We start from the raw sequence: 22,739 nt of genomic DNA, 5'->3' as shown, positions 1-22,739 counted from the left end.
TGGCTATGGTTTGGGAGGGCTTAATAAATGACACCTTTCTTCACCTCTCCTGAGTACTAAATCAGTTGAATTATAATACAACAGAGAAGTCAGGTGGAGAATCAAGCATGCCCGCATCTCCTGCTTAATGCAGGCTTAGGTGCACAGCAACCTAATACTGAATCTCTAAATTAGATTGACTTGCATCCCCCAGAACAGGCAGTGCTGGGCACATGGAGCCTGTCTCTATAAACCACAGACGGGCAACCCAAGGCCAAAGAAAAGGGGAGAGGGAGGAGACGAGGAAGCCTTCCTCCCCAGGGGCAGGGTGAGAATGGGGGTGGCGGGGGACCAGAGGATAACTCTGATGGCTGACACTCCACCCAGAAACTAGAGGCAGCAACAACCAAGTTCCAAGGTTAAAATAAAAACACATCCACAGTGAAATATATTCAGTAAAATCATATCTTGAAAGACTATTTAATGACATTGTAAATTGGCCAAATATCATATTAAATGAGCCAAAACTCTCTGTGTGTTTACCATCACTGTATAAAACTGTATATATAAAAGTCCAATTTCATAAAATATATGCACTCAGGAAAACAACTGGGAAGAAAAATTTCAAAATGTTAACAGTAGTTATCTATAGGCAGTATATTTACCTGTTTAAATAAATCCATTTCTTCTGCCTTTGAAAATCTAGTTATAACGAACATGTATTACTTACTAGGAAGTGAAATATCATTGCTCACCTGGGTACAGATGATTGAAGACATGCCTTTGGGGCATCTGGAGGCATAGCCTGAAGCGGTTGGTCTCAAGTATAAAATCCTTTTGAATCTCAGCTTTTATCTAAATTGTCATGAGAACTTTGTATACTATCCCACAAAACAGCTCTGCTTTAAGAAATAAAATAATGCTTTAGCTGATTATCAGGAAATTGAAGTGAAACAATTCCAACTTTTTTTTTTTCCCCCGAATGCCAAATGCTGTTGTACGGAGTCCATCAGGACTGGAGAATCGTCCTGGGTTGAAAGCACTGACCCTACAGATCCTGTTATGCCCTCCAGCTGTCCCTTTCCTCCCTCCTAGCGTCACATTGCGTCTTGAGGATCCAAACTCCCATAAAAATCTGCACGCAGATGACAGTGGTTGTTTCACCACTTGGCAAGCTCCCTGTGGGTATTCATTCAGGAGAGGAGCCCTGATGGCTGGCCACAGTGTGACACAGAGGAGAGCGTTGAGGCTGCAGATGGTGGAAACAACTGACTCCATCACCTTGCTGAGAGGCTGGGGAACGTGACCTTCCTTTGGCTGGTCGCACGTGGAGAGGGAGGCCGACCCACTGCCCTGTGAGTCCCTCTTACTCTCACTGATCAAAGACATTCTCATAGCAGAAAGGTATTCTCTAACCCGTTAATATCATCACACGTACATGAAATAATTGCCTCAAAGGACCCATTTTCCACAATCCATTCTTCTCTAGCTCTCAAGGTTCATTTTGTTTTGTGTGTGTGCTTTTTGTCCTGTGCGGAAACAGGCAGCCTATTTGCCTGCTGTTGTTGGTGGAGAGGGTTCAGGCACATTCAGCTGTGTTGTTTGATAGTGTATTTTGATAATGGTACCTCTATCAACTTGGCTCACTCATTTTGACCTGCACCAATCAAGTCATATCTGCAAATAAGGCCTCATTGTCTTAACCCTATTTTACAGGCTTTACCTTTCCAGATGAATCTGCAGTTGACTTAGAAAAAGTTAAGCAATTTTTATTTGCTTGTTTGTGTTTTTCACAGCACTGTTTCTAGCCAAGATTTCTCTCTTTTTAGTCACAATTTCCTTCAAAATATGCATGCTTGGCTTTTAAATGTTGCTCCCAAAGTGGTGATTTCAGGCCGTTATTGTTGGAAGTTTCTAGCAATAAAGATACCAAAGTTTGGGCTATTTGTAGCTAATCAGTAGTAAAAATCTGCATTTTAAGTACTCATCGGCAGCAGGGCGTGATGTAGGACTTTCACTGTGGTCTCAGATTTGGCACTGGGACCTGTGGCTTAAACTAATGAGCGCTGAATATTCCACATTTTTTTTTTTTTTTTTTTTTAAAGGATTTTTTTCTTATTTATTTATTTATTTATTTATTTATTTTTGGCTGTGTTGGGTCTTCGGTTCGTGCGAGGGCTTTCTCCAGTTGCGGCAAGCGGGGGCCACTCTTCATCGCGGTGCGGGGACCGCTCTTCATCGCGGTGCGCGTGCCTTTCTCTATCGCGGCCCCTCCCGTCGCGGGGCACAGGCTCCAGACGCGCAGGCTCAGCAATTGTGGCTCACGGGCCCAGCTGCTCCGTGGCATGTGGGATCTTCCCAGACCAGGGCTCGAACCCGTGTCCCCTGCATTAGCAGGCAGATTCTCAACCACTGCGCCACCAGGGAAGCCCTGAATATTCCACATTTTAAAGAGTGCCACCAACAACTTTGATACGTTCCCTCAGAGGAAATGGATGGATACTGTGCAGAGCGGGCCCTACACCATCAGCCGTCCCCCTCAGCCCCCACCTGGCACCCTACTCTAGTTTATACCATCAGAGGGCTGAGAAACAAGGGAAAAACTGAGACCCAGAAACAGAGCAGGCATTGGGATCTTTGCCTTTGGGGAGAGCAGAGTTCCTACTGAAAGGCTGATCTCTCCTGGCCCTCGTAGAGGACTCTCCCCTTCCAACAGCTAAGTGAAGGGGAGACCAGCATTCTCTGTACTGGTTGAAAATTTACTTGGGCAGAAGCCTTGATCTGCTCCTGTGCCGATTGAATGGAGACAAAGCAAGCCAGAGACAGAGCCAGTGTCTCCATTTGGGCTCTGCCTGAAGCGGAACTGAGATGAGGATTCGAGTGCAAGTAGCTTGTTTGGGAGGTAAACAAACCTAGTAAACATTGCTAGGAGAGTCAGGATGTGAGACAGGAAGGGAACCAACAATTACAGGAAAGGTAATTTGTGCTTAATCCCACTAGGAGCCGGGGGTGGAATTCAAGCCTTTGAATGAGCACAGCAGAGAGGGATCTGGGGGCATTTATAGACCTACTCTCATCAGTCACTGTTGAGGGCCGCTCTCTGGAGAGCATTAATTCTCTGCCACTCTCACCTCCCCTGCAAGTGAATAGAGTGGTCTCCAAAGGAAGCCCTCAGACAAAGAGATACAGATACTGGGATATGGGACGGGGGCGTTATTGACAGGGTCGAGTGTTGCAGGCAGAAAGGGGCCTCAGAGGAACAGCTTGCCCTGCCAACATTTGGCAAAGCAAGGGTGCGTGACTTTTCCATAGGGGAAAGAGAACAAGGAAAAGAACTGGGCTTGCGTCACTTTATTGCCTGCTAAACAGACAACTGGCATAGGGAGAAGTTACTGGGTGTACTACCAGAAGTGGGATCTGAACATGGGCCAGAGATTGTCAGTCCACAAACACAGGAAGCACCAATGACTTTTTCTCTATCACCTTTCACTTTTTCCTCTTTTGAAATTTCCTGTTTCTCCTGTGGTTTCAAGGTATGAGGCCCAATATCAGAATCTAGGAGGCAGAGGTAGCTGAAGTCCCAGCAGTACAGTTCTTTTCGGAAATTTTGCAGTGTAATCTGTATTCACCTATTTGATATTTTCCCAAATGTGGGGAAATACTGGCGGGAGTTACCTAATTATGTTGGGAAATTACAGGGAAACATGGTACATACTCTTTTGTAGCACTTGTTGTCTGGGTGATGTCTGTCTACCCTCTGCTTGTTGAGGACAGAGATCACATCTTATTTGACTTTATATCTCCTGTAGGACCTAGAAAATGATATTTATTATAACCTTAGTATTCAGTATTTTTAACTTTAGTATATCAAAGATAGTATTGTGCTTCTATGATTTCTAACTAAAACAAGGATGGCTATGACATCTTCTTAAAGGAATATCCAGTGGATGCTTGGCTTCTTAAATGATAGGTTATAATAATTTTAGCAAATTCACCCTTTAGACCACTTTCCCAGGGGAGAAATATAAAGTGCTGAGTAGAATCTTAGGCGTGAATTCTTACCTTTTTCCCCTAAATCTGGTCCAGGAGGCAAACCCCACAGCACCTCTAGAGAGAACATCCAATGAGTTCCAAAGAGAACATGCAGGCATCTGAGGTTTTAAATTCATGTCTTCTCTCCATATCACTGTCAGCACCGCCCTTTAACCACTTCTGTAATGGCATCCTCACAACAGGACAGGTTCAAGTGGTTCTTTTTCTGTTCCTCTACCTGGGGCATCATCACCCCCTTCTCGGCTCAGGTGGAGTTGTATGGGTTTTGGTTATAGAGTCACAATTTTCCCTAATCCCCTGACGTATCTTGTCAGCCTTCACAAATATGATGACTTATTTTCATTCACCGCTTCAAATGAAATATTGGTTTCATTGTCATTGGTTTACCTACTTGATGGATATATTCTAGCAACACGTTAAAAGTTTCTTTTACGAATAATGGTAGTGAGTAATTGCTACTTGTCAGGTCCCACACTAAGCACTCCCCCTATATGAATTCATTAAACCCTTGCAACAGAAAAGTGTCCTCAGTTAGGTTGTTATTATTATTTCCCAAGTACGGATGAGGAAACTGAGACACAGAGAACGTAAGTAACTTGACCAAAGTGACACTGCTGATAAGTCAAGGTGTACTGGATTTCAAATCCAGGCAGTCTGGGCCAAAGTCTAAACTTTTAACCCCCATGTAATACTGCCTCTGTGCTCTATTAGAGGATCCAGTAAGTGCAAGACCCACTGATACATACTCAGCAATGAAGTTCATTGCAAAGACGAGGCAGAAAGGGCAGCTGTGAGGGGGACTTGAGTATGTGGATGCCCACGTAGGAGACCAAGTAGAACAGACACAGGACTAAGAGGAGGGAACATTTGGGGAATGTCATTTGAGTGGACACTCTGTAAAGCATCTGATAATCCCAAGTGATGATCTTTAGCCCCCATCCCCTTCACCCCCACTCAGTACAGGGAATTGCCTCTCAGATGCCATTTTTTAAAAATTTATTTTATTGAAGTGTAGTTGATTTACAATGTTGTATTAATTTCTGCTGTACAGCGAAGTGATTCAGTTATGCAAATATATACCTTCTTTTCATATTCTTTTCCATTATGGCTTATTACAGGACATGGAATACAGTTCCCTGTGCTATACAGTAGGACCTTGTTGTTTATGCCATTTTTACACAGTATAATTACACTGGCCAGCGTCTCCCACCTCGGGTATCTTAACAGATGTCTCCACCAATCCTTGCAGAGACCAAGCCACTGAAGCAGTGGGAGATTGTATCTCCTGTTTGCAACACATCTGCCTCTGTCCTCTTTATTTATCTACTTTTCTGAGTTTTTCAGTTCCTCTAATCCAAGGTCAGCACTCAGCCTCACACCTTTTGTTGAAATGAAAATGTGACTCAAGCAAAATTACTATTTTTTAGTCCTAGGTACTTCTCGTCCATGTCTCAAAATGTCATACAGTGTAAACTTAAGTTTATAAATTTACATGCCAAACCTCGGTATAAAACTTGGTCTTCCAACTAAATTCAGTTTATCCTGATCTGGGATACTCAGTGTTCCCCTGCATCATAACATTCCTGTTTTTTTATATGCCGTTCCATTTCACAAAAGAAAAATATCTCCATTATGGCTATTTTAGTATTTTCTTCAGATAAGAAAATCTCACTTTAGCAATCGGCTCCATGATCCTCAATGCTTAGAAAAATCTTTCTTCAAGTACCTTAGGTAATGAACTAGATTCATTTATATATCCAGTGCATATTTAAGGAACACTGTCACTGTTCTAGGTGTAAGCATGTATTTAAATGATAAGAATTGTTTAATTCACTAGAGACTGTATTATAGTAATTTTAAAAGTCAGCATGTTTGAATGATGATGGATGTAAGTATTACTACAGTCATTGATTGATAATTTAAGTATATACATATAATAAGTCTTCTAATCTGTGCAAACTCAACCCTAAATTGTTTGGGGTCTAATTTCAGTTTTTTTAAAAAACATGATACACAGAATCTTTTGCCCTATAATGGCAATTAATATAGTCATTCATAGAAACTAAAATACAAAACAAAACAAAGGAAACAAAAGGAAAACAAAATAAACTTCCAAGTGTCATTTATTTGGAATGCTAATAAATGTCACAATTAAATGTGGTTTTTGATAAATTTAGGATAATTATAACAACATACACAATAAGTTCATGAACTGAGAACCTCCACTCAACCTCCACCCTCTTTGAATCTCCCCTGTGTCAGTACACTTGATTTGAAATACATCCGGCTTTTTGAAAAGTTGTGTTGTTTCTGAATCCCAAATATTTACAATATAATGGTTAGATTCTCTGTGTCTTGTATATTCTAAACTCCTGCTAAACTTTTCCTTCAGAGTTACTATTGAAATACCTGGTAAGAAGACATAGTTTCTTTCCTGACAGCTTTGAATCATCAATAATGTGTTTCTCTACCAAACATAAAACAGATAGCTAGTGGGAAGCAGCCGCATAGCACAGGGAGATCAGCTCGGTGCTTTGTGACCACCTAGAGGGGTGGGATAGGGAGGGTGGGAGGGAGAAGCAAGAGGGAGGAGATATGGGGCTATATGTATATGTATAACTGATTCACTTTGTTATAAAGCAGAAACTAACCATTGTAAAGCTATTATACTCCAATAAAGATGTTAAAAAATAATAATAATATAAATAAATAAATACAAAGGAAAAAAAAATAATGTGTTTCTACTTTCTCAGTTATATTTTTACACTTGAATTCTTCCAGTCTATACACCATGTTTCCTAACATTTGGTGCTTTTTTGGAAGGACAGTTTGACCTGATAAGTTTCCAAAGCAGTTTTTCTGCTGGATAAGTCTAAGCATAGCATTAAATTCTTCCTTTCCATTGTAGCTCATTTCTTCTGTGGTCCATGTCAATCAACAACCATTTTCCCCAAGAGCCACACCCATCCTCCTCCTCAATCCTTTGCCCACCTGTAGAGGTTGTCCCATTCTGGATGGACTGAGGGTGGCGATCCCAGTAGTTGAGATGGATCATTTATATTCTGTCTCCTGGAAATTTGGACTCAGGCGCAGAGAGCTCTGAGAGAGTAGAATTTTTTTCCCAGTGGGTAGGGAATAGAGGTAGGACTATACACAGGGAACCAGAGGAATCCCATCAGTGTGAGGAGGGGTTTGCATGTGTTTCTTTAAAAATAACTTTTGCTTCTTTTCCTTATTATGTAAATAATAGACCAATTAATAGTTTTAGGTGAAACAAAAATGTAACTATTCTAGTTTTTGTTTTTTACTCTTTTTTTCTATGTGTGTGAGTACATATATAATTATGTATAAATATGTAGTAGAAGTATGTTTTTTAAGTTTTATTTTTAAAGCTTCATATTGAAAATTTCCCCATACAATAAAATTCTCCTGAAATTACCCTTCAAGTTTATCACAATTGAATTTTTAAATATTACCAGTCAGTTGTCGCTACAGAACTTTGCAATTAAAACATTTACCCTTGTGCGTACCTCTTTCTCAACATCTCTCAGTATTTCCTTTTTATTTAATTCTGTTTCATCGGAAATTTTTGGATTATTCATTTCCATTCCTTGCCTCATCATATTAGCTAGACTTTCCACATAGAAGTGATGGGACAGTCTAGCTTTGTTATTAAATTTAATGAGACTGTTTCAAGCATGTTTTTGCCCATTGGTTTACAATAGCTCTTTCTATCATATTAAGGAAGTGCCCCTGTATTCTTTGCCTAAGTCATTTGTAAAACCATAAACTGATACCCAAGTATCATTTGAGGTTACTTTCTCCTTTGACCACTTGATGTGAAGCACCTGAGCAGACTCCCTAATACCTTTGACTTTATGGGCTGCTACTCGGTCATACTGTATAGACATTTAACATGTTAGCTGAAATCATTTTATAAATTGATTGACAACAATATTAATCATAAATTTGAATTTTATTTTATCATTTTGTTGTAAATTAGCAGTTTGAGTGACATGTCATTTAGCCCTCTTTCATTGTCATTTGGATTCCGATGACTTCACTTTTTGCTCTCCAGATTTTCTTTATTCCTGGCATGTTTCTAGAACGGATGGTGGAACTTAGCATTATTGGAAGACTGTTTGGTCTTTTGCATGTTTATTCTGTTGTTTTTTTACAGTCTGGATTAAGTCTGCTACTCATCAACTCCCGTGCACATCATTTCCCAATTTGATGTACTGTTCCAGTGGGTCCACTTCAGAATGTTTTGTGTCTGTGTTTAATAACTAAAGCATGTACGTGGGTGGAGAAACTCTGTGACCATAAATCTGAGATTAAGTTCTTTTTCGACCCTCTGGTTCTTTTCTGATTTGGCTAGACTGTAAAAAATAGCCCAAATGTTACTCAAGCCAACATTCTTTTTTCATTCTAGAATTTCAGTCTAGAAAGCCTGAGTAAATGCTTAAAATAAATAAGACATACTAAATATAATTGATTTGATATTACAGTATAAATAGGAAAGCTGAGTTACTGCAGAATACTCTTTCCAGTTGCACTTTTGTCATTGTTTTACTTTTTGCGTGTTTGTTTTTAGTGAATGTTTCTGTTGTATCATCAAGTAGTACGATTAAAAATCCCTAGCACAATGCTTGGTATATAATAGAAGCTCAGTATAGGTTTGGTGAAATAAGTTTAAATATAACATTTGTAAGATTTTTTCATTTCACAATTGCATAACGAGATTACTGCAACAAAAGTTTTGGCCTAGAATTTATTAGTTTATTCTGCATGTTGGACACATATCTAATGAAAATTAAGGCATTTACTTGTTTATTCTTTCATCCACTTATTTCATAGTTATTTTTTGATCTTCACCAGAATAAAAATATGAGTCAACCTTGCCATTGAGTATCTTGCTAGCTTGGGATATGGCCAGATATATAAGTGTCAACTATAAGTATGATGGGGTTGGTGTGTAGTGGGGGGCATTTAGGTGGATTTAATACTTGGGAAAGTTTCAATGAGGAGATGAACTTTGATCTGGATTTTGAAGAACTGGTAAAAGTGGAGGTAGACATAGTGGGAGATAAGAAAGAGTTGTTAATTTCCAGGTAGAGCAAACAGAAGGAAAGCATGGTGTGTTTCAAAACCTCTGAATAGAATGGTGTAGGGAGCATATGGTGTAAGAAGTAGGTTGGGGAGGTAGGAGATAGGGATGGGATAAGGGATGTGACTGGAAGTGTTATTTAGGACGAGGTGATAAAAGGGCTTGTAAAGAAATTTAGGCTTTATTTTGTAGATGGAGGGGAAATCGTAGAAATTTTAAACATGATTAGATCAGTATTTCAGAAAGATAAGTTGGATGGCAGGTCAGACAATGGATTTGAAAGAAGAGCGGCTTCAGCTAGAGATGCTTAAAACAACTGGTGTTTTTCAATAATCCAGACAGAACCAATATCCTGTACCTAAACCAAGGCTGGGGCAATACAATCGTGAGACTCGTAGATAGTTCAGAGGTGAAATGTATAGGTCTGGATCGGTTACTGAAGGTGATAGATTAGAAAGAAGGCATCATAGGTTACTACGAGATTGCAGATTTATAAGGTGGGATAGATTATGGTACCATAGTTGACCTGTTTTAAAAACAGAAGGAAGGAAACCTTACTTGTGCACGGTGAGGATAAATTGAGTTTGAGGGGCATATGGCATGTTTAGGCAGAGGTGTCCACTGGGCTGCTGGAACTTCACATTGGGAGTTTGAGTTTATTTGGCATCGATTTAGGAGTCATTAGTTTATAGGTGAGACTCGAAGTTCTGAGTTCACGTGACGTTTCGTAGAGGAAGAATAGATGAAGGAGAAAGAGAAAATTTGGAAATGATGTAAAAGGACAAAATAGAGGTAAATAAAACCCTGTAAATATACTACCAAGAGATAGTCAACATTTTGAGGTACATGCTGTTAGTCATACTCATACACACGTGCACATACATGTAGTATTGAATACATTTACACACACATGCACACTAATGTAAAAAGATCATTGTTTTTGGTTACCTACTTTTTACATTTAATATTATTCAGTATTATTATTATAAGGATATTTCATGATTGCCCTGTAATTTATTTAACCAGTAACCTATTGTTGCAATTTTATATTGTTTCCATTTTCTATTTTGCAAATTATTCTAGGATATTCATCCTTTTGATCACTTTTTATGTGTATCCATGGTTATTTCCTTAAGATATTCTTAGATGTAGAATTGTAGTTCAAATCACATGAAATTTTTGAGGCTATGGTCACTTTGTCACACTGTACTCCCAAATATTAACAGTCCAGGTGGCATTTCCAGTAGAGGTAACTGTTTCCCCACATATTTTACAACTTTTACCTTAAAAAAAAAACTTTGACCATTTGAGAAGTGAAAAAATAGTATTTCTATTATTGAACTTACATTATTTTGGTTGTTAGTGAAGTTAAATGTTTTTCATATTTTCTGACAAATAGAATTCCTTTTTTTTTGTCTTTGTTTTGTTCAAACATCTATGTTTCTGTTATTTTTCTCATTCTTTTCCTTTAGAGATATATAAAAGTTCTTTATATTTTAAGGACCTTAATACTCTATTTGACAAGCATGATGAATATATTTTCCAGTTTGTCCCTTGCTTTCTAATTTTGATTTTTTGAGACAGAGCAGAAACTTTAAGGAATGCAGTACTAATTATGGTTTTGTCTTATTGCCTTGGCTAGAAATTGCAAAAGGATTTTAAGTAAGAGTGAAAATACTTAGAATTGCTGATTTGCTCCTTATCTAATTGGGAGTTATGCTGAGTCTTCACAGTTGAGCATGATTTTGCAGTGTTGCTTTGAGATAGATACTCTATCATATTACTGAGTATCTTTTTATTTCTAATTTTCATTCATAAAAAAGCAAAACTTAATTTTATTGAATGCCTTTTTAGTATCTTGGATTATTATTTTCTTTTAATTGGCACAACGATTGTGTTGTGTTATAGCAAAAGACAATTTTAATCTACTTTTGCACATGAGGAATGAACCTTATTGAATAAAGGAGAAAGATCTTTTGGATCTTATTTTTTTATTTAGATTCACATTATTTTTATTTTTTATTGAAATATGGTTGATTTACAGTGTTTCAGGTGTACAGCAAAGTGATTCAGTTATATATATATATATATATATATTTATTCTTTTTCAGATTCTTTTCCATTATAGGTTATTACACAATATTGAATATAGTTCCCTGTGCTATACAGTAGGACCTTGTTGTTTACCGATTTTGTATATAGTCATTTGTATCTGCTAGTCCCAAACTCGTAATTTATTCTTCCCCCCTTTCCACTTTGGTAACCATAAGTTTGTTTTCTATGTCTGTGAGTCTATTTCTGTTTTGTAAAGAAGTTCATTTGTATCATTTTTTTAGATTTCACATGTAAGTGATATCGTATGATATTTGTCTTTCTCTGTTTTGAATATCATTTGAATTCAGTTTGGGAGTATTTATTTGGAATTGTGCATTTATGTTTATAAATGAGGTTAGTCAGCAGCTTTTTACTCTAAATTTGTACAAATAAACTTTTTTAGTTTGGATTTCTGACATTTTATCTCACTACTACCAAGGTGTATTTCTGTCTTTCGTTACCTTTTTGGTTTCCTGGCATTGTTTTTTTCTTATCCAGTCCCTCTCCTCCTGCACATCTCTGTTTTCTTCTTAGCCTGCTCTCTTTCTGTGGCTTTCAGTTCCTGTTTTCATAGACGCTATGGCTTTCTAAATCCTAGTGATGCAAGTACCATTCTATTGCATTACTTTCTTCTTATTTCAGTATTAAATTCTGTATTCTTCCAAATCTTCAAGTTGATTTTGCATTTCTTGAGTTGACAATATTTTTATGGGCCTGCTTAGACTTTTTGTGTTTTTCCCTCCAGGGACAAGGCTATATCTAGTTTGACCTGCATGGTCCAGTATGGTAGACACTAGCTAGATGTGGCTATTTAAATTTAAATTAATTAAAATTACACATAGTTATGAATTCACTTCCTTAGTTGCAATAGCTTCCTTTCATGTGTTCAGTAGCCACATGTGCCTAGAGGCTACTCTATTGAACAGAGCAGATAACATGTCACTTATCACAGAAAGTTCTGTTGGACAATGCTTACTTAGACCCTCTGTTTCCAGACACAGTGTGTGGTTTATTTTTAACCCTCTTCACTGATCACTTGGGTAGGTTTTCGATTTGTTTTATCAATAATAATAATAGCAAATTTTATAGCCATGTATTTCCAACACTAATTTTACCCACTTGTTGATTGTTTGCTGCAAACACTTTCACTGGATATACCATTTCATTCATGGGTGAGGAAAAAGGAGGACACAAAACTCCTATCTGGCTTCTTTGAAATTTTTTTGCTAAATAAAGTAAAGATAGAATGTAAGGTACAGATAAAGTTTAGGAATTCACTGTGAAAAACAGAACTAAATCCTAGAAAGCATTTATTATGTGCACTTACCATAGGTAAATAAAACACTGAAATGGTGATGAGAAATGAAATAAACAAAGGACTGAAAGGAAAACAAAACTGGCTGAGAAGCTAAAGGGAATAAAGAGAAAACTGTGTGAAACAAAGAAGTATTGTAAAAAGAAAAATAAATGCAATGCCAGGATTAATTCTCTTTTTTTTAAGGTGACAATTTTTAGGCGATTTTTAAGGTGCTTTTTTTAAATAGGAAGTATAGTCGATTTACAATGTTGTGTTAGTTTCTGGTATACAACAAAGTGATTCTGTTATATATCTATTCTTTTTCAGATTCTCTTCCATTATAGGTTATTACAAGTTGTTGAATATAGTTCCCTGTGCTATATAGTAGGTCCTTGTTGTTTATCTGTTTTATATATAGTAGTGTGTATATTTTAATCTCAAACTCCTAATTTATCCCTTCCCCCCTCCCCTTTGGTAACCATAAGTTTGTTTTCTATGTCTGTGAGTCTGTTTCTGTTTTGTAAATAAATACATTTGTATCATGTTTTTAGATCCCACATATAAGTGATATCATATGGTATTTGTCTTTCTCTGTCTCCTTACTTCACTTAGTATCATAATCTCTAGGTCCAGGATTAATTCTTAATTGGAAGTAGAAGGGAAGAGAAACACTGTGTAAAACAAGTGATATGGAAGAAAAGCTTGAGACATTTCCACCCAATTTGGAAGGAAGTAGAATGAGATAAAAAAATGAAAAAAGAATAGAATATGTCCAGAAAATGATGAACCAACAGATGAATATATATATATGTTCATCTGAATATATAAGAATATGAATATATTCTTTTCCCAGATATACTAGTCACAAATGTAAAGCAATAAACATTCCTTGAACTGAAGAATATTTGAGTATTCAAATTAAAAATATTAACTAAATAGCAGATGAAGCTTGGTGAAATTTTGGAATTTGAAGAATGAGGAAAGTATTACAAGTAGCTTATGGTGTCTCTTTTTAAATTGAAGTATAGTTGATTTACAATGTTGTATTAATTTCTGCTGTGCAGCAAAGTTATTCAGTTATACATATATGTATACATAGTCTTTTAAAAATTCTTTTCCATTATGGTTTATCACAGGATATTGAATATACTTCCCTGTGCTATTCAGTAGGACCTTGTTGTTTATCCATTCTATATATAATGGTTTGCATCTGCTAACCCCAAACTTCCAATCCATCCCTCCCCCACCCCTCATCCCCCTTGGCAACCACAAGTCTGTTCTCTGTGTCTGTGAGTCTGTTTCTGTTTCATAGATAGGTTCACTTGTGTTGTATTTTAGATTCCACATATAAGTGATATCCTGTGGTATTTGTCTTTCTCTTTCTGACTTACTTTGCTTAGTATGATAATCTCTAGGTCCATCCATGTTGCTACAAATGGCATTATTTCATTCTTTTTTATGGCTGAGTAGTATTCCATTGTATGTGATATATACACACCACATCTTCTTTGTCCATTCATCTATCGATGGACATTTAGATTGTTTCCATGTCTTGGCTATTGTAGATAGTGCTGCTATGAAGATACGGATGCATGTATCTTTTTGAATTATAGTTTTGTCTGGAAATATGCCCAGGAGTGGGATTGCTTGATCATATGGCAACTCTATTTTTAGTTTTTTGAGGAATATCCATACTGTTTTCCATAGTGGCTGTACCAACTTACATTCCTTATGGTGAATTGTTTGTACTTAATGTTCCCTAACATGAAAAAAAAAACATTTGTGGAAAATAAGTTGAAACACTGGCATAATTCACTAGTTTTCTGCCTCCTGGAGGAAAGTGGCTCTGATAGAGTCACAATAGGTATCAGTTCACAAAACCAAAAATTTTAAAAGATGACTTATGAGTTTCTGTAGTTACTATCCTCAGTCGAAGTTGTCCACAGTGGGTAATTGCAGCTAAGGTTGTGCTGAGGTTGGTATTATATCTACATGTAGTTTAATTAATGGAGCCCAAGGGCAAATATTGTCCCTATGTCAGCTTTCTTGTAACCTCTGTTTTTCTATCAAGATCATTTTTCAAAACAGTTCCCTTGTGGCCTGACTTGGAGGGTGTGGGGAGGGGGATTGCAGTCTTGTGTAATGGTGATGGATCTCGGGTGTTAGAACAATGTTACACAACTCTGCATTTTTATCATTCTAATGACTCTTACTGGACAAGGGGAGCTTACTCCTCTGCCAGATATTTATACAAGCTAATCAGAGACTTGATGCAATACAGATGGTGATAACCTTTTGCTATACAAAGTTCATGTCAAGTTTTTTGTTGGCCACAAAGGGTTTGCCTCATTCAGTATTCTGGACCAAAAAATTCTATTTCTTAAATGCCTTTCAAAGGATTGCAGATGATGTAAACTATTTCAGGAACAGTAAGAGGAGAATCAAGAGTTGGTCCTCTACCACATTCCACCAACATTACCACAGCTCTATTTACTTCTTAGATCTGTGGGATGAAAAAAATGTTTTTATTGAATTATGTTCTTATTCAAGTATGATGAAGCACAGAGATTGGGGGAGGGGGGTAGATTATTTTCAGTAAATCATCCATTCCCTGCTCTATCCTTAAAGTGCATTCCAAACCCAGATCTTGTGTAATTCTTTGCTTGGACTACTAGTCCTGCTATTCTTCTTACTATTTTAAGCTTAATATATTGTCTTGCCAACAGATATAATGGTTCCTGTAAATACTCAGTAGTTCTCTGCAAGAAGAGAAGAAAAATAGAATCACAGCTTAAAGTGTTTTGTACATAGTGAGTAGTACAACCAGAAATCTCTGCAAATCCTAACCTGGATGTTAAGGAATGTTATTGACAGGAGTGAAGATTAATATTCCAAGATGGTATTTGTTTGTGTCTGAAGGACAATAAAGGCACAAAAAGAAAACTTTATCTTTTTTTGTGCAAAACTATACAACATACAGCACACACACACATTCTGTATATTCCCACTGCTCGCTTAAGACCAACATACTCAAGCAACTCTCTCCAGTGTATCCTAGAGTTTATCCGCTCTAGATTTCTAGATGTGGAATTGCTGGATCAAATGGTTAGATAGAAAAAAAAAATTAATGAAGAATTTGATAAGCTGACTCTCAAGCTCAATTGGAAAGGAGAATGTTCAAGGTTAACTACAAACATTTTAAAAGAGAAAATAAAAGGATGTTAGAGTTTCCCTACCAGATACGAAAAAAAATACTATGACGGTATAGCAACCAAACTATGTGGCGTTGGCCATGAATCAGCAAGTAAGTCAATAAAACAGAATGAAGAGACTTTAACCAGGGAAGAAAATTGCTTATGAAGTTGGATAAAAGTAAAGGGAGTATCTATTTCACATCAAAGAAAAATGTATGGATTTAACAATATTTAAAAAACAGAAGTATTAGAGAAAAGAATATGAGAATATTTTAATAGACTTGGGGAGGGGAAGCTTTCTAAAGCAGTATACAAGAAGAGAGAGAGATAAGGGTGACTCCAAGGTTTTTGGCCTGAGCACTGGCTGCATTATGGGCTGCTATTTATTGACTAATATTTATTGAGTGTGTACTGTTTCCCAAGTGCTGTGCTAAACTTTGAGAGTTAAGAATTGAAGAACTAGACAAAAATATCTGCCTTCAAGGAAGTTACATGTGGGGAGAAGACTAGGTTTCTGTCTGAAGTTGTCCTTGCCTTTGTCACCTCGGAATATCTTTGAGCTGTGTTGCAAAGAGGTTGAATCAAGGGACCTCCTTCTCTCTCCCCCTGCCCTTCATCTCTAGCCTTTGCCTCTCCCTCTGAATAAGGTGGGGTTGTCGGAGTTCCAAAAGACTTTTTTCTACCTGTTTACCAAGATATCACAAGGTTCCATCAGTAAGAGAAGCTGTGTTTGTAAAAAAGAACATATTTCACTATCTGCCAATTAAGATTTTTAAAAAATTCTTTATTTTTCTAATACTAACTGTCATTTCTATTTTGAGGCTCCAATCCACCCGATGAGAGAAAACTCCATCCAGGTACTTCCAAGCAAATTCAAAATCAGAAATTTCTCAAGTGCTTCACTTTTGAAAACTGAGCCACCTTCAGGAATGTTTCCCTCTTCCGTTTCTCCCTCTAGTTGAGTCTAAACTTTGGAGCTTCTGCAAAGCTGCAGCAAGGGAGTGGATGTCCACCTCTCAGCTCTGACATTCCCTGCACGTCCATCATCTGGAATTGTCTCAGTTCTCTCATCAGTGGTCATGATGATCATCCTTGGTCATCTGCATATGGGTTTGTCAGATTTGCCACCCTTGGTGCAGCAATCTCCTGGGGCTTCCAGGATTTCTTCATGTTGATATTGCCTGAGAGAGACATAGCTCTCATGGTCCATGCTGTCAGCCACTCCCACATCCTTAATATTGCAAAACTCCCTAGGAGTCTTCATATTGCACCAACTCTCTCTCCTAAGCCTCTCCAGGAATACACAAGACTCATCAGGTCTTGTACTTCCCACTCCCCTTGAACATCCCACATAGTTATATTCTATTGCCCCATGTCACTGTGACCAGCAGCATTTCTGTGGGACTTACCATTATCCCAAATATCCACATGGAAAGAGGACTCATGGATCCCTATACCCATCCCTATAAAGGAATGTCAGTCATCGCTCCTACGGTGACCGAGTTGGGGGGTGTGGAGGGATTGGTGTAGAACACAGCGCCTCACAGCAACGTCTAAAATCTCTCCTTCTCCCCTAACTTCTCTTTCTCTCCCTCTCCTCAGAGGTTCTTTTTTTTATTATTTTTTTAGTTTTTAAACAATTTTTAAAGGTTACACTCCATTTACAGTTATTACAAAATATTGGCTATATTCCCCATGTTGTACAATACATCCCTGTAGCCTATCTTATACCCAATAGTTTGTACTTCCCACTCCCTCACCTGTATACTGTCCCTCCCCTCTCTCTCCCCACTGGTAACCACTGGTTTGTTCTCTATATTTATGAGTCTGCTTCTTTTTTGTTATATTCACTAGTTTGTTGTACATTTTAGATTCCACATAATAAGTGATACCATACAGTATTTGTCTTTCTGTCTGACTTATTTCACTTAGCATAATGCCCTCCAAATCCATCCATATTACTGCAAATGGCAAAATTTCGTTCTTTTTTATGGATGAGTGGTATTCCATTGTGTATATACCACATCCTCTTTATCCATTCATCTTTTGATGGACACTTAGGTTGCATCCATATCTTGGCATTTGTAAATAATGCTGCTGTGAACGTTGGGATTCAGGTATCTTTTCAAATTAGTGTTCTTGTTTTCTTCAGATATATACCCAGGAGTGGGATTGCTGGGTCATATGGTAATTCTATTTTTAGATTTTTGAGCAACCTCCATACTGTTCTCCACAGTGGCTGCACCAATTTATATTCCCACCAACAATGTACAAGGGTTCCCTTTTCTCCACATCATCACCAGCATTAGTTACTTCTGTTCTTTTTGATGATAGCCATTCAGAGCCATTCTTTTCTTGTCTGGAGTGAGGAAATGTCTCACACGTACCAAGTATTCATCCCAGATCTTTTTGTCATTCATCAAGAGGGAGGCTTTTTAAGCTTTAAGAGCCATTAGTGTCTCATGTTATTCTGCCACATACACCTGCCCTCCGTTCCTGTCTTCAGTACGGTCCTGCCACACTGTTTGTTTTCCTTTATTTCACTTGGTTTTCGAGAAGTGGAATGAAGTGTTTGAATACCTTTTGTCAGATTGCTGGCTTTCCAGATGTTTTCCAGAGTAACTTTTAGTTTAATTGTCTTTATTTTATTTTATTTTATTTTTTTAAATATTTACTAAGGCATTGCAGAAAATTTATTTATTTATTTTATTTTTGGCTATGTTGGGTCTTCATTTCTGTGCGAGGGCTTTCTCCAGTTGCGGCAAGCGGGGGCCACTCTTCATCACGGTGCGCGGGCCTCTCACTGTCGCGGCCTCTCGTTGCGGAGCACAGGCTCCAGACGCACAGGCTCAGTAGTTGTGGCTCACGGGCCTAGTTGCTCCGCGGCACGTGGGATCTTCCCAGACCAGGGCTCGAACCCGTGTCCCCTGCATTGGCAGGCAGATTCTCAACCACTGCGTCACCAGGGAAGCCCAGTTTAATTGTCTTTAAATTCGGATTTAACAGCTTTATCTTTAGCTCACAAACTCTGAAACTAATTGGCAGGAATTATTGAATTAGAATAAATACCTATTAATTATATACTAATGAAATATGCTTTCTACAGACATGAATCTTATGAGAGAATCTGGGTCTTATAGCTGAGCCTGTCCCCTAAAATGAATTGAGGCAAAGTTATTTTTAAAATCATAATATCTCCTTTTAACTTTAACAGAATGTAGGTTACAATGTTGCTCTTCTTCTGAATGTACTATTTCTTGAATCATTGCTTAAGAAACATTGGATTCCTTCTAAGAACTTGCCAGAAAATATACCCTGGTGCTTCTTTACCTTTCCTACCCATTTCTAATGAAAAGCAACAACAGCAAATTTAATTATAAGCCAGACTCACCATTGGATCTCTTGTGCCTTTACAGTATGACGTTACAAAGCTTAGTGGCAATGAATATACACTTTTTTTAAAAAAAAGGTTTCATCTTTTTCCTTTTATCTATAGAGAAGGAACAGCATCTAACATTATAAATGATAACTCACTTGTCCTAAAACAGTAAAGCCCAATTGTCAAATTGAGTGAGTCAGTATTTTCTCATGAAGATAGGACACCACCAAAAAAACAGCTGATTTTGTGCTAATACTGGGTGGTCCAAAAAAGATGAAGTATTGAATCAATTCTCCAATTTTGGAGGAGCAGTGGAAAAACAAATAGAGGAGGCAAGTGAGTCATTATTAACTCTGGAAAAGACATGTTCTGTTAAATTTTCTTCTCGTCCAGCTTTTAGTGTATGATCATGAGGTGGTTCAGCTAGGTAGGTAAGTGGGTAGCTAGCTAAATATGATAGGAAGTAGATACATAAGACTCAGATTTGGTCCATATTTTGAGCCTGAAAATCAATACAAATAGTTTAACAATAATTGATAATATTAATACAAATTCATTCCACAAACTTTTGGTTTTTTTGGCTGTGCTGGATCTTCGTTGCGGTGCGTGGGCTCTTCATTGTGGTGCGCAGGCTTCTCTAGTTGTGGTGTGCGGGCTTAGTTGCCTCACAGCATGTGGGATCTTCGTTCCCTGACCAGGGATTGAACCTGCATCCCCTGCATTGGAAGGTGGATTCTTTACACTGGACCACCAGGGAAGTCCCCATAAACATTTGTTGCTCTCAATTAGCAAGCTCTATGACGATGATGATGATGATGATGGTGATGATGATGATACATTTTAAATGCTTTTGAGGTTTATTGTGGTTCTTTGAGAAGACCATTGTAGGCTCTCCTCTGTGCCTGTTTGTGTTTTACCCTCACTGATCAGTGTTCCATTCCTCACTCTTGTGAAATGTTAATGATCTTCACAAGCACTCCCTTACCTAATAAGGGAGGCACAGAGTAGGCCAACACGATACATACTCATTCTAACTTGCCCTATTTCATTACAGCAAATTCTTCGTCACTCTAGAGAAAACTCAACAAAAGTTATATTTCTCATTACGGATGGATATTCCAACGGGGGAGATCCAAGACCCATTGCAGCATCACTGCGAGATTTTGGAGTGGAAATCTTCACTTTTGGCATATGGCAAGGAAACATTCGAGAACTGAATGACATGGCTTCCACCCCAAAGGAGGAGCACTGCTACCTGCTCCACAGTTTTGAAGAATTTGAGGCTTTAGCCCGCCGAGCATTGCACGAAGGTAATGGAAACCTACTGGCATAACGCAGTGCCTTTAAACAGGGTTTCCTTCTTGCTGATTTCTTGAAACCCACTGTGGGGATAATACCAAGCCCTATGAGGTCTTCGCTGGGCGTGATGCCCATGTGTTCTTTGTGTATTATGAGCTGCGTTGAACTTCATAAGTAGAGATGACATTCTGGCCTTGCAACAGGAGTATTTGTTTTGTTTTGGTTTTTAATAACTGTGATATATTTTCACTAAAATATCCATATACTCCCACCTGGAACCATTAGAATCAGTAGAATGAACTGAGGTGTGTTTTGAGGCCACACACGGAGTCGGAAGCCTTGACTTACATCTCATCTTCAGTTATCTGGAAGGATGAAGTAAACATTCAGAGACATGCTTAGTGAATCTCACCAGAATGTTTCCAGAATATACATGAAGATTATAGGGACAATAAATACTTAACACATACTTCTTGACCTGACAGTTTGAGTATCGATATGCTTATGGATAAACTGAAGAGCAGTGACAGCGACAGGGAATAGCATCAGTAAATCCATTCATTAGAGTTCTTTGTGCACCATTTATAAGGATGTTTATTTGGGTGACTTAAGTCAGATGAACTTCCAGGTGTAGTATTGGCATGTATCTTGCAGTGATCCAGGAGAGAAAGTGCAGATTGGGAGGAGGAGATGGGGATCTAGCCTCAGACCAAAGCCATGGAGCAAATTAGGCTTGATCTTTGCAGGTATCCACATGAAAGATTCAGTTTGATGGGCAAATCATGGCAACATGAGGTTTCCTCACAATTAGTGATGTTCAAAATAAGTGGGTCAGCCTTACTGTAGTTCCAACAGAAGAGTTTAGAGCAGCATCTCAGGCTACCTATGGGTAGAGCAAAAATTCCCAATTAGTCAACCTACTAACTGGGTGGCTTTGGGCAAATTATTTAACTTTTGCACTCCCTAGATTTCTTGTTAATAGAATAGGGTACAAGAATAGTACCTACTTCATAGGCTTATTCCAAGGATTAAATGATTAGAAAAGTCACTGAGCTTATTATACTAAGCTCTCAATAACTGTCCATTGGCTATTACCTTAGCCAATTTATCTAACATCTATGAGCTTCAGTTTCCTCTACTTTTAAAATAGAGATATGATAACATGTACCCAATAGCTTTGTCAGGAGGATTAAATAAAATATTTAAATTTCACCAGCACAGTGTTTGGCATATGACGGAAGTTCAGTAACTGGGGCTTTTTTTGTTTCTCCTTTTCTCTGGGAAAAGTGATATGCTGAGTAGGAAGACAGAGGGGCTGTTGCACTAGATGGGATTATGAAATTGTGGGTGTTATTAGCTGTGTCGTAGAGGACTCATTTCCAGTCCTACCAACCTTCTGTCTTGTAGGATGAGGGCCTTCTGCCCAATGCAAGTTGAGTCAAACTGGATGGGACAGAGTCTTCAAGGAAAGGATTTTGGTTACCCTATCACAACAGAGTTTTGGAAGACATCACTTTAATTACAAAATACTAAAATCTAAAATGTGTAATACTCTAATCAAGTTTCCAGGTTCCATAAGAAAAAATCCTGTTTTTACTGAAGAGAAACGATGGGGGCAAAGGAAGTGAACCTCATTTCTTCTGCCTCCATGTTCTCTGAAGCAACTTTCTTTTTTTATAGTTTTTTATTTTTATACAATTTTTAAAGGTTACTTCCAATTTACAGTTATTACAAAATATTGCCTGTATTCCCTGTGTTGTACAATACATCCTTGAGCCCATCTTATACCCAAGAGTTTGTACCTTCCACTCCCTCACCCCCATACTGCCCCTCCCCTCACTGGTAACCACTAGTTTGTTCTCTCTACCTGTGGTCTGCAGAAACTACTTTCAATTTGGATGGATCCACTTTTGGTCTCAAGGCTGTCCATGTTTGTGGCCATTCTCAATAGATGTAGTTTCCAGAATAATAGCTTTCCACATATGCACCTTGTTCACTTATCTCTCTCCCCAACCTAAATGCCAGTGCATCAGTCTTATAGCTACGTTTTTCTTGCTCCCTCAACTGCCAGATAAACCTGTGTCTCAGAGCTAAGTCCAAGATGCCCATGTTGCAGACCTTGTACCCACACCACAGTCTATTAGATGGGGCTTTAATAGGGTACTTGGTTGTACAAGTCTCTTTCTGTTAGGGCTGGGGTCTTCCCTTTACATTGTCCCTGTCTATTGTTCAGGGTCTTAATGCATAGAGACAGATGTTCCATAACCGAGGCCATCACCAATCTCCTTTCTGGGTATTCAATGGCAGTTCATGTGTCTTGCTGAAACTCACTCATTT

General features: G+C 38.1%; 1 protein-coding gene across 1 annotated transcript in view; it reads left to right on the top strand.

Moving 5' to 3' along the window:
- SVEP1 (sushi, von Willebrand factor type A, EGF and pentraxin domain containing 1) overlaps positions 1-22,739 on the top strand; it is a 183,320-nt gene that overhangs the window by 11,411 nt on the left and 149,170 nt on the right. Inside the window, exon 2 of the mRNA XM_057548136.1 lies at positions 20,158-20,413. Coding sequence (XP_057404119.1) covers positions 20,158-20,413 — 256 coding nt within the window. The remainder of the gene's footprint in view (positions 1-20,157; positions 20,414-22,739) is intronic.

The sequence above is a fragment of the Balaenoptera acutorostrata genome, chromosome 6 (genome assembly GCF_949987535.1).
Source record: "Balaenoptera acutorostrata chromosome 6, mBalAcu1.1, whole genome shotgun sequence".
Taxonomy (NCBI): Eukaryota; Metazoa; Chordata; class Mammalia; order Artiodactyla; family Balaenopteridae; genus Balaenoptera; species Balaenoptera acutorostrata.
Note: the sequence above shows the minus strand (reverse complement) of the source record. Positions and strands in the feature narration are given on the sequence as shown.